Raw genomic sequence first — 13,109 nt, forward strand, 5'->3', positions numbered from 1 at the left:
TATGATTTTCGGAGAACAATCCACACAATCTCACGTCCACACCCACCCTCAGTCGCCAGATTTGGCTCCTGTGGACTTTGCCCTCTTTAAAAGATGAAGATCCGGCTCAAAGGTCGCCGATTTGAGATCCGGCACGAATCGCAGAAGGTGCTTGACACGCTTTGAAAAGAAGACTTCCAGGACACATTCCAGAAGTGGCATTAACACTAGCACTATATTGCTGTGAAAGGGGACTATTTTGAAGTTGATGGTGTGTAAACGTAGATAAATAAAGTACTTTCTTGTAAACTGAGTTAGCCTCGAAACGTTTTGATGCCACCTCTTACAAATATTGCCAGTACTGTAATTACATCATCAATGTCCTTACTATACAGTCACTCTGATATACATACATGGTACTGTGTTTCTGTTTCTTGGTGCTGCCCATTAGGAAAAGGACAAGGTATGTCCATGACACTAATGTCTGATGTTTCATTGCCCTTCACTGACTTTCATACCGACTTCAATCAGATAATCAGGCCAAATCTCCAAAACTAAATAATCGATTTCACGTTACCTGTTTAGAGCGATGCGAGCGAAGAGAACGGCTCAGACGGCTTCATGCACTCCATAGACCCCCAGCTGGAGAGGCAGGTGGAGACCATTCGCAACCTGGTGGACTCCTACATGGGCATCGTCAACAAAACCATCCGTGATCTCATGCCCAAGACCATCATGCACCTCATGATCATCAACGTGAGTTCTGGTTAAAGCAAAGATTGCAATTTATACTGCATCCAAAGGAGCGCTGCGTTAGTGTCTTGCTGCAGTCAGCTGTGTGTCTGTTGAACATGTGAGTCACTTTATGAGCTCACACACAGACAAATATACACAGAATGAACTCTTTCAGTGACTCCAGTCATTCAAATGATCCAAATCCTAAACACTATTTTCACATACTAGAATTCTGCCCTTATATGGGACTTACAAAAATGAGAAAAGAAAAAGAAAACTATGAAAGAGAATCACATGTCCTTTGATTCCACTCTTTTCTCTTCAGTTTTTCTATTTAACTTTTTTTTTCTGTTGTTGATTATTCATACAGTTAGGGGTTTTATTGCAGAGCATTTCCAACATTATCTCTAAAGATAATAACTTTCTTATGTCAAAAATCTGCTATAACCTGTTTCTTCCTCTAAAGGCAATCCCTATTTCCTTTTTAATTTAAATTTTAAATATATATATTTAAAGAATACAATTAGGTCTCTCAAAATTCATACAAATATGAATAAAAATTGCAAAATTATACGAATGTAAATCATAGGATGCAACAATAATCTCTAATGCAATAAAAGGATCATTTATCGTTGTCTATGCGCCTCTGACAGACGAAGGAGTTCATTAATGCGGAGTTGCTTGCTCAGCTTTATTCCTGCGGTGATCAAAACACTTTGATGGAGGAGTCGCCCGAGCAGGCTCAGCACCGGGACGAGATGCTGCGCATGTACCATGCACTCAAAGAGGCCCTCTGCATAATCGGAGACATCAGCACCAGCACGGTGTCTACAGCTCTGCCTCCACCTGTTGACGACTCGTGGCTGCAGGTGCAGCGCATTGGTTCTGGGGGAAGGTAATGAACTGACTGAGAGAGAGAAACTTGACTCGTTTATAGATTAATAACAGTTACATAATTTTTTTTTTTTTAAGATTTTAACTAGTAGATGTAAAGGTAGCTTGATAGTGACTGAACTCTGTTACCATGTATAATGAAGTGGCTCCACCTGCTGTTGGAAATTTCTACTTTCATTTGAAAAAACCTAAACTTTATCATCTTTCAACATATGCTAGTTGTCAAAGTGAGGAATGTGTTCTGAAAAGAAAAAAAAAGAAAATTCAGATTCTCTCACATTACATTGTAGGTCTCCAGCTACCAGTCCCACCCCTCAGAGACGAGCTCCTCCAGGACCACCAGGACGCCCTGTTTCTCGTGGCTCTGCACCAGGACTGCCTGCTGCCGGTGGGCCTCCTTTGCCATCTCGCCCCGGGGCGTCTCCGGACCCGTTTGGAGGCCCACCCCCTCAGGTGCCATCTCGGCCTAACCGGGCCCCGCCCAGTGTGCCCAGGTAAGAGAGGCAGGATGTAGTATTTTAAAGATTTGTAAATACTCTGTGAAGAGGTTCGAAGTTGGTTGCTTGTTAGTGTATGGAGTCCTGTCTAATGAGAAAATCCGTCTACTCTCAGCCGAGGAGTGTGAGACACCTCAGAGCGAAGCGGTGTGGGTGAGTGATGATTAGGGATATTCATCAGTCACCATTTTTGTTTAACGTTTAAACGATAAAAACGCATTAATGGACTAACAAGCTTCTGTTAACACATTCACGCTTTGACCGTTCAATGAACAAATTCAAGATTTGTTTCAGCCTGGATAATTGTTATCGTTCAAACGTTCTGCCATTTATTGTCTGATGTAATCAACATATCGAGTGCGAATGAGTGAGTGAATAGATAACTATAAATATATACACACACACACACACAAATCACCCCACACCAACAGCAGCAAGGAGTGGGCGAGTGAGAGTGAGAACATCATTGATATTCTTTGCTTCCACATTAGTTATCACATGCTCTTCTCGTTCATTTGTGTGATTTGTGACATACATTTGTTTTGCAGTTGCTTGCTTTCTGATTTTCTTCTCTCTCTTACACACGCACACATACACACACACACACACACACACACACACACACACACACACACACACACACACGTTTAATGATAACCTCAAAGTGCCCATGAAATGAAAATGTCAAAAATTTTAAGTTTTAAGTACATTATAGTATTTATGGTATCTATACATGACTAATACTAATTACTGAACAATAATATTTCTATTTTATTTCCTTTAATAATAAATTTCCCGTGGTTTCAGCATATTGTGTACAAGATTTGTGTATGTAGTTTCATGGGCTCTTTAGCTGTTTCTTATCATCTGTAGCAGACAGTGAATTAAAGAGGCTTAAGATCTTATAGTCCAAAATAAGTGAGAATTATTTTGTCTTGAAAACAACAAAGAGTATTAAACATTCAAGCCTCAGGCAATTTCACTATTTGCTGCTAAATATAATAAATCACTCTGGAGTATAAGACGCCCCATACATCTTGTAAACTTCTGTCAGTATCTTGAACTGTTCTTTCCATAGGCCTGCGAATTATGTCCTAAAAGTCTTAATTAATAGAAAAATATTTTAACACCACTGAAAATACACACAGACTACTGGAGGAGCATATTAGAGTTACAGTTATGAAAAGGAAATACAAAATTAGAGTATACTGTGCCTGTCAAAAGTTTAAAAACACAGAGTTCTTTATGGTTTTTGAGAGACACATGCATGTGCATAATTTAATAAATAATTCAGACTATATTAAATATTTCAATCAATGAAAAGTATAAGACTAATCCAATGTTTGTATTGTTGAATTATATAAAATCCATTAGATATTTACATATTAAATAGATTACATTGCTGTATATATATATATATATATAAAAAAAACGTCTTATATTTCAGAGGTGATCTCTACTTCTAAACCAAAAAGCTAACTCTGCTGTCCATTCAAATAAAATCATGAACAGAACTGCAAAACCTCTAAAATAAAATGTGTTTATTTATGAATTAGTTTCATCGTCATTTAGCACAGAGGTTTTGCACTTCGCTTCGTTGTTAGCTTAGCAAAAAGCAGTGCTACGTCTCCTTCATATAAACCATGTTTCTTGCACATCCCTTCCTTCCTTTTCTCTCCTCTACTGTTCCCTCCTTCACTCCGCCTCAACCCCTTCTGTTGATTATGATTACTCTTCACAGAATTACAATCAGTGACCAGTGAGGACCAGCGTGTCTGGTATGTGTATGGTACTCGGTCCCCATCTCCATTTGCTTAAACTTCGCACTTGCTCGCTGCATGGCCGTCTACCTCTGAGAGCTCGTGAAACATTCCTGTGATAAACGAGCACAAATGTAATTGTTAAAGAGTCCTTCACATTGTTAACTCTTGGTAACAAGTTTAATAATGCGTCTGGAGGACTGTCTGGAAGCAGAGCCGGCCCGCTAACATTACTCGACCTAGCTAAAATTAGCATAAATATTGTGCTAGTAGGTGTGAAACTACATGTAGCGCTTTCACTTATTTACATATTCATGAACATTTTTATAAAGACACCATATAGTGTGCTAAAAATTACTTGATGGTAGATGAAGTCTTTTTGACTTTCTAGCATATATGTTGTCTTTCTAAAATCATAAATATACTGAATTGTTAAAGGTTTTCTGGATTAAATAAACAAGTAAAATTTGTTGTAGGTTTAGGCATTAATATACTTTTACCGCAGATTCCAGTAGGCCACTAGCTACCAAGTCAAAAGTGCGTAATGTTCATAATATTTACTAATTCTTTGTTTATAATCCTCAATGATTTTGCCAACACAAACTAAACTTATATATATATGATTGTTATTATATTATTATTATATAGTATTAGCTAGCATCAACTGAAATTCTGAGGAATAATGAGTAATATTATCCTAAACAAAAAATAATTATTCATAATTTTCCCTCCTAACACTACCTCTTACACTATCTTTGAGGAATTTATGTCACATTTATAACTAGCAATAAATATTTATAATCTTCCCTGCTAACAGTAGCCCTGTAACTAATTTAAAATTGCCTTACATATTAACATTTTTTATCAATATTACTAGCAGGACTAGCCTTCTAACTAATATCAACCAGCCTGATGGATTTTAAGTCATATTCCTAAATAGTTGTAATCAATCGTTATAATTAGCCTGGTTTCTAATAAAAGTTACCCTGACAGGAATTTTATTTTATAATCATAATTCTTTTCATCTTTACTGCTAACACTAGCCAGTTAGCTAGGATGATTTTATCTGAGAGTTCTAAGTGATATTAAATAGAAAATATTAGCCTGCTAGCTAATATGACACAACAGACAGAATTTCTGAGAGGAATTTTAATCCCTATTAAAAAGTTAATTAAAACATTTACTAGTAACACAAGCCTGATAAACATGAGCTAATCTGACAGAGTTTTCAAGGATCTTTTTCAAGGATCATTTGTAAATGTTTATCATTTTTAATCAGAATGTAAGGTAGGACACTAATTGACAGGATATTTCACAAAACCGCTCTAGCATAAAAATTGGCCTATAATTTGTTTAAATTAAAAAAAAAAAAAATTTACCACATTACGGCTCTATAGGTTCTTATCCAACTTTCCTAATAAACGGGCCAGCCCTGTCCTTCTGCCCTAGATTGGACAGAAGACAGAAATCTGGACGCTTCAGACTCCTTTAACATGCTCGTCTCCATTAACTGATACTTAAATTGTTAAAAATGTCTCCCTTGTTTATTTCTGCCTAACATATTGGCCTTGAATGTTGGGGAATTGATCATGAAGTTTTTGGAGGACAGCATCAACATTAAGGGTCAGACTGTGATAGAGATTAGAAATTCTACTAGAGTGAATGATGTCTCATTGGACATTAGCAAATGTTCTGCTCTGTAAAACTGATCTCTATCAGAACAGTTCATATTAATATGTCAGTGCCTTGATGAACATCCCACATGAGATAGGACAATGTGCCTCACACTTCACATACTGTTTGTAAACTAGAGTGTGTGTGTGTGTGTGTGTGTGTGTGTGTGTGTGTGTGTGTGTGTGTGTGTGTGTGTGTGTGTGTGTGAATGGCTTATATATATTTTTTTAGTATGAGTTTTTTGTATATGAGTTTAGGTATAACCAAATACTAAAACATCTCACACATCTGTCAAAACAAATTTTCCCATGGCTCGAACTCTAAGAAAAGAAACAAAATAAAAAAACAACATTGCAGATTGTCGGATGTGTTCCGTCAGTCGTTTCTTGGTTGGTATTCGTCATTTCATTGCATCACGTAAAGCTGGGCGATGAATCGTTTCATTAATGACATTTTGTTTCAAATATTTGTCTTTTTCTCTCCCAGCAGCCAATTGGAGCAATATTTCCATAACTTCAAAGAAAGTTCTTGAAAGGAGCAAGAAAAATAGTGAAAGCGCAGGGACCCAATTCAGTTTAAAGTCAAAATTTTGAACATTTTCAACCTCTGTGTGTTCAAGCTTTTTAGTTTGAGCAGTGTAAGTTTGTGAACTAGCAACAAGCTAGCCAATTTACAAAATAAAAAGTGTTATAAGTATAACAAGCTAATTTGTCTGAATGTTGATTGAAATTCTACAACCATACAACTGTCTTCACCTTCACAATAGTTTTGAGGCACCAGACTTTTTTCATCCTTAACCTCCTAAGACCTGAGCTTTGGTTTGGCTTGCATTTTAGATTTCTTCCAGTTATTTGGGTTTATTTTGGGAAGAACCAATAATTATAATAATAATTAATAATTATAATAACCATATATTTTCTTTGAACATGAAGCTCTTGATGTCACTTATGTGGACACTTGGTCTGTATCTACAGAAAACAATAAAGACACCATTGTGCACAATGTCCATGTATGTGGACACCCAGGTCGTAGAAGGTTAAGTGGTTCTTTTTGCTGTTTGTTATTATAATAGCAAATTGGGAGTCAGGTCAGGTGTCCACAAATGTTTGTCCATAAAATGTATCACTGATTATTCCTTTGCTAAATATTTGAGACTAAATTTTTTTTTTCATCATATCGCCCAGCTCTAGGTCTACACTCATCTATTGTTTGTTGGCTGAATGTTTAACATCGATCTGTTACATGTGATCGGTCTAATCAGACGTTTGATTAGACATTCAGTAAAGTCTTTACAGAGTGATGTGTCCTGCGATTCATTGTAAACTTCTTGCTGTTTGGTGTGGCATGAAACATTAATGAAGGTCTACTTTTTTTGTCCATCTTGTGTAAGGAAACTCCATCTGTGTGCAGTCAGGTTTAAAAGTCCGATTCCACTATCGTTCTTCAGGGGTCTTTTCTGCAGAGTTGGAAAGAAACAAATTACATTTACTTGTGCTACTGTAATTGAGTAGTTTGTTTGTGTACTTCTACTTTTTGAAGTACAGAAGTTTTTGTACTGTATTTTAACATACTCAAGTATGTTTTTGCTTGAATTGTTGTAATTAACCACATTTGAATTCATATCTGTTAATGAGTAAAAAAAATTATAAATAGGAATAACGCAAGCGGAAAACAAATGGGAGAACAAATGAATTTAATTAAATCTAAATGTTTTATTTCTCTCATTATCATTAATTACGTTATAACAGAAGATAAAAACTCTGTAAAACTCATATTAGATTCAGAAGTCACAAGTCATAGACTGTAGTGTTTTTTAATTTGTAAACGTGTTCCCTTAATTGAAAATAACTAGATTGATATTTATATCCCCTTGTTCTTTTTGAAATACACTAGAACCCCCCCGCTATTTACAAAAGTCGTTAAACTCGGTAAATTTGACTTAAATTAACTATTTTTTACTTTTATTTGAGTAGATTTTTTGACTGGTAACTTGTACTTAAGTAAAATTTTATTCAAGTAACTGTTTTTCCTTGAGTAGAATATTTTATTACTCTTTCCACCTCTGCTTCTCTCATATGAATATTATATTCTTTTTTTCCCCCTTTTTCATCTCTGCTACTTTCTCTCATACTACCTCTCCATCACCCCTTCATTCACTTTGTCTTCACTCTCTTTTCTCTCACTTTTTTGACCCTTTTCACTTTATTTTCCCTCACTTTTTTACCATTCCTTCATTTATTTCAGTGATTATTTTTCCTTCTCTTCCTCTGTATAGAAAAATAGAATCTGCATTTCATTGGAAATGTCGGTTTAATTTAATTTAATTTGTTTTTATTACATTCAGATGAAGATTTTTTTTGTGTTTCAAAACAGCACTCGGTTGTGGAGTCTGACTTTCAGCCTCGGATGACTGAAGTCTAAATTTTACAGAAGCTCAGATTCTGTAAATGACTTTGCAGTTGGTTGAATGTCTAATAATTGTTCTAACACTTCATGGCGAGGCCTCGCTACCGAACCTCCTCCAAGTCGTCTCTTATGTTTGTTACGACGTGAATTTGTTCTGCATAACGTCGCAAATCACCCACGTCGCCGTGTGTCTCATCCCAGTGTTCTCTCTCATCTGCGTGTTTTTCCTGTGTGTGTTTCCATGGCAGCCGACGACCCCCGGCCTCACCCACTCGACCCATGTGATCCACAGACTCCTCCCTATAGACTATTAGCTCCTCCCAAAAGACCTTAAGGGACAGACATCCAGGCCACCCAGATCCCCTTCATCTGCTTCTCCTCCAGATTCAGTCCGGCATGAACCCACACACAAACATATACACACACACACACACACACACACACACACACTACACTATGCAGGAGTTTATGTTGTTTCCTTTCTCCATATGATTTTATCTCTTTACGTTTCTTTCTGTTCCATGCTTTTCTTGACGATCCCTAACTTCTGTTATAATTTTTTTATTTTGCTGAATGAAAGTTCATTTATAAATGAAGGTGATGACTGGAGTGCTGAGTATAACTGCATCTATTTGTGGCGTGCGCTTGTACACACCTTCAGTTTCAGTTACGTTATTCGTCTTGGTTTGTTTTTTGTCCTTCTGTTTGTTTTTTTTAACAGTGCTCCTTGAAGTCACAGGCGGGAAGACGACACCCCACTAATCTGAGGGTAATAAACTTTATCGTGGTTCTAAATTGACGATCAGGTTTTTAATCACATTTCATTCAAAACATTTCCCTTCGATTGACAATTTCATTACAATCCCAGGCGCTTGCCTTCCAGCCTTGCTGACTTTAGGGATGCCATTTTACTTCCGTCTGCTTCAACAATTCTTTCAATATTCACTTTTCTTTCTCTCTCTTTTTTCCTCCTCGTGTTTCTCAGCCGGCCGAGCAGGGGCAGCCCTTCACGCCCTGAGAGCCCTCTTCCCTCATCTGATTCCTAACTACCCCATCCTTTTTTTACTTTCACTTTTCTCTTTCTCCTTTCTGACCTCTTCCCCCCCCCCCCACTTCATTTTCTCTTATCTTGTATCTTTTTCTCTCTGACACATTTTTACTTTCTCCCACATTCACTTTTCCTGTTTCTCTTTCTCATTTTCTCTTCCTTTTTTCTTCCTGTTGCTTTTTAAATTCATTGCCTCTTCTTATTTGTATTTCACTGCCTTTTCCTTCCTGTTCGTTCTTTCCATTGATTATTTAATCCTTTCTTTTTATTATGTTCCTCTATGACACTTTTCCTTCTACTCTTTTAAATCCTTTCTTACGTTCCTTCCTTGTGTCTTTCACCTTCCTCTCTTTCCCTTTCCTTGTTCCTATTTTTTTTTACTTTTTCTGTTTCATCCCACCCTCTGTTTAATTTCTACATCATTTGTTCTTCCTTCACTTTCATTTTTATTTCAGTTGTCAACCTTTTCCTTTTTTCTGTTTCATATTCTTTACTCTCGTCCTCATCTTTCCTCTTCGACTTTGTCCTTCCTCTTCCTCTTCCTCTTAAACTCCCTCCTTGTCCACAATAGAGCAAATCTAAACCAAACCCCACCAGCACAGCTGAACACACACACACACACACACACACACACACACACACACACAACAACACAGTAAGCAGAGGAAGAAACAACGGATGGAAAACCCCTTCAGATGTAACTTCTCTTCCTCGTTCCACCTGCTCCGTTGTGGACAGACGCTTTTTCTTCTACGTTCCATGTGAAGTAGATGAGCAGCAACACCACCATCGTGCTGTGAAAGTTGTGGTCATCGCCCATGTTCGCCTTTCCTGCTGGATTTTCTTCAAAACCCACTGGACTAATGTAATAGCCATGAATAGTGTCTTGATGTTTTATCTCTAACACACATAGCCAAGGTTCCCTGATTTTTTTGTCACAAATTGTTTGCACCCTGTCCGTGTTTACCCCTTGTGATATTTCGCAAAATGTTCACTTTACAACGTAGTGAGTTCAGTAAAAGAGGCGGGATCGATATAAAAAGTGCAATATATGTCTACACGGTTACCATTCACACCACGCGCTAGACCCGACAATTATCTACTCGAAATACGCGAAGCTACTTATTCTCTACGAGGGAGAAAAAGAGGATTGTATTATTACTAGCATCTTTACAGACGCTCGTTTATGCAAACGTATCATTCTAACTGTGACGTTTTGTTTTTTAACCGTTCAGAAATTCAGGTTTTAAAGGAAATATTCAAAGAAAAATCAAATGGACAATGAAGCTCACATTGGGGTTGAACCTTCGCCATTGAAAATGTTTATTTATTTATTTTTTATTTTTTTTGCTCAAATCTACGCTAATGTACACTTTCGATAAATGAATAAATAAATAACTACACTATAAATGTAGATATTCTTGCATTGGTTTTGTAAATATGCCATGCAAATATCTGTTCTGGTGCATTTCATTATAAACATGTCTTATATGCTCTCGGTCTGTTAGAACGTCCTAAAATATGGATTTGAACAGCATCAGTACAACTGCAGCATGCAATGTGAATAACTCTTATGCTGTTTAGATTACGGACTCACTGTAGAATGTTGCATGAATGCCTTGTTTAGATAGAAGTCGAATTGGAAATTGAGAAAAAAGCTACATTGGCTACATTAGAGGTCAACCGATAGTGGATTTTACAGATAGCGATGGCTAGGTCACCTTGGATCATATTTGCTAATAAACTAATAATCAACTAATAAATTTATTTTAATAAGTACTGGATACAAAAATAATAATCATGTAAAATAGGACTGAACTTTAATACAAAGATAAAAAAAACAGTACTGAATCATGAAACTGTGTGAAATTAAATCAATATGAATATATTAATTATATTAATAAATACAAGTATATAATTAATACATTTATAATTAATAAATAGAATACAGCGCTCTCCGTTCAGCATACAGTCTCATGTGTATAATCATACAGCATGTGATGTCATTGATTTGCCTATAGAGGGCGCTCTCATAATGACAGCGGTATGTATTTTTGCCGATCGTTCCAGCAATCAATTGTGGATAGTGTAAAATGTTATTTATTTAAAAAAAACAAAAAAACAGGATAGCTTCTGTTCTGAAATCTGATTCGCTGAGATGCATTCAAACTAATTTCTGCATTAATGTACTTGATTTAAACCAATAAAACCATCATGGCTGCATATATAAAGCCCTGATCTTTGTATGTTATGGTGCAGCTAAAGGGGAACGATTAACAAACTATGGTATGTCACGGAAAATGTAGTTATTTATTATTTATTTATCACAAATTTTGTCCGCTTTATTTATTGAATGCTTCGTTATTTATTTATTTTTTGTTTATAGCATTTATGAAAGCAATTTTGTCACGCCTAATAATATTATCCCTCCTGATAAAAGGGGGAAATAAAAACATGCACATTGAGTTATTCACTGGGTTTTGGGTTTGTCCTTATGGAACCACTGAAGGTCATTTGTAAAACCTAGAACAGAGCTTTTCGTTTCATTGAGTTTTCACAGCTTCACGTAAAAAAAATAAAAGTGTTCATTTGATTTTCGATGGTTATTCCTTTATCAGACAATACTTGCTAGAAATAGCTGTTCTATGCATTGAGATCACGTTGCCTCCAAGTCCTGTGAATATCATAATCATGAGGTGAGCATGTTTCAAAACAGGAACTTTACTATGAGTCCCAAATTTTCACTGGCACACCCACCATATTGTAATCAAGACCTCCAAACTCATAGGCAGGAGGATCTGAGGGCAGCATGAATTCTTTGTTTTCAAAAAACCTTTCATCAGTCTTAAGTATTTGTGTGTGCGTGTGTGTGTGTGTGTGTGTGTGTGTGTGTGTGTGTGTGTTGTAACAAACCTGTTCATACTCACCGATTGTGTGTGTCAACGCAACCCTCAGTGTACACAATACACCCTTCCAAGGCAATATTACAATATTATCTCAGCATTCTTCTCATCGCCGGCACATTTTTCCACACGTAATCTCAGAGTTTTTAGTAATCTTAAATACGAGAAAGGATTATCCACGAGTAAAAACGTTATCATGGCCATATATAGTGTGTTGTGTATCTATGTGGTGCGTTAATGAGTTCGTGCTTCCACTGCTTTAAAAACTAGTTTAGACCGGTATGATTACTGAATGTTAAATTATTGTATTCAATTATGTGTGACTTAAGTAACTTATAAATAAATATTAAAGAAAAAAAGAAAAATGATGGATTATTGATTGGTGTGAGATGATGGAGGAACCACTTTTGCGAGCTGCGACTGTAGCATGCAGAGACGATAAGTACTGCGAGGACGAAGGGAACGTGCGAGGTTCTGATACATCCTGGTACTTTTACCCTGTAATGAACGAGTCTGTCTGGCTGAAATGTTCTGTTCGAAACAATAAAATTCGGTGTACACTGATCTGAATGCTGTGCTTCTTTCTTTAGGGAAATGTCATTAAAACTATTAAGACAATGTAAATATATAAACAGGTAATAAAATAACATACTATGTGGACAAAAGTATTGGGACACCATTTCATTGTACAGGACTTTTGATGTGGTAGCATGAAATTATAGGAGACTCAAACCTGTTCAAACATGACAATGCTGCTGTGCACAAAGCCACCTCCATGAAGATGTGCTTCACATGGTTCAGAGTGGAAGATCTCCTTTTAAATATCTCTGACCTTAACCCTAAACATTAATGAATGTAAACACAGACTACACCTCAGGCCTGTTCACCTCACCTACATCAGTACCTGACTTAACTAACACTCTTGTGTGAATCTCTCACAAATCTCCTCAAACGCACTCCAGTATCTAGTGGAACATCTCCCCAGAAGTGTTGGGGTTATTATAACGGGATTAAATGTGTAATGGGATGTTTGGGGAGGAAATAAAGAACACATGAAATGTGTCCCCACAAACTTTTGTCCATAGAAAGAATACAAAGTGTGTGAAGTGTGAACTTCATGGTGTATGGTGTCATTTTAGGCTTAAACAATGATGCAACATAAATTATGTATATATTATTTCTGAATAACAAACATATTGGTTAACCAATTTTT

At 36.5% G+C, this 13,109-nt stretch overlaps 1 protein-coding gene across 22 annotated transcripts in view; it reads left to right on the top strand.

Annotated features, from left to right (window-relative positions):
- Positions 1-11,586, top strand: part of dnm1a (dynamin 1a) — a 58,758-nt gene extending 47,172 nt beyond the window's left edge. For 4 of the 22 annotated variants that reach the window (XM_046838852.1, XM_046838853.1, XM_046838855.1 and 1 more), the window contains 5 exons: positions 431-442; positions 565-735; positions 1,368-1,609; positions 1,899-2,102; positions 8,931-11,586. In XM_046838852.1, the coding sequence (XP_046694808.1) occupies positions 431-442; positions 565-735; positions 1,368-1,609; positions 1,899-2,102; positions 8,931-8,991 (690 nt within the window). In that variant the 3' untranslated portion in view covers positions 8,992-11,586. Of the gene's footprint in view, positions 1-430; positions 443-564; positions 736-1,367; positions 1,610-1,898; positions 2,107-2,220; positions 2,259-3,846; positions 3,884-8,193 lie in introns of those variants that run through there. The other 18 variants (XM_046838864.1, XM_046838861.1, XM_046838863.1 and 15 more) reach the window with 15 other exon arrangements.
- The last annotated feature ends 1,523 nt before the right edge of the window (positions 11,587-13,109 follow it).

This window comes from Silurus meridionalis, chromosome 25 (genome assembly GCF_014805685.1).
Source record: "Silurus meridionalis isolate SWU-2019-XX chromosome 25, ASM1480568v1, whole genome shotgun sequence".
Taxonomy (NCBI): domain Eukaryota; kingdom Metazoa; phylum Chordata; class Actinopteri; order Siluriformes; family Siluridae; genus Silurus; species Silurus meridionalis.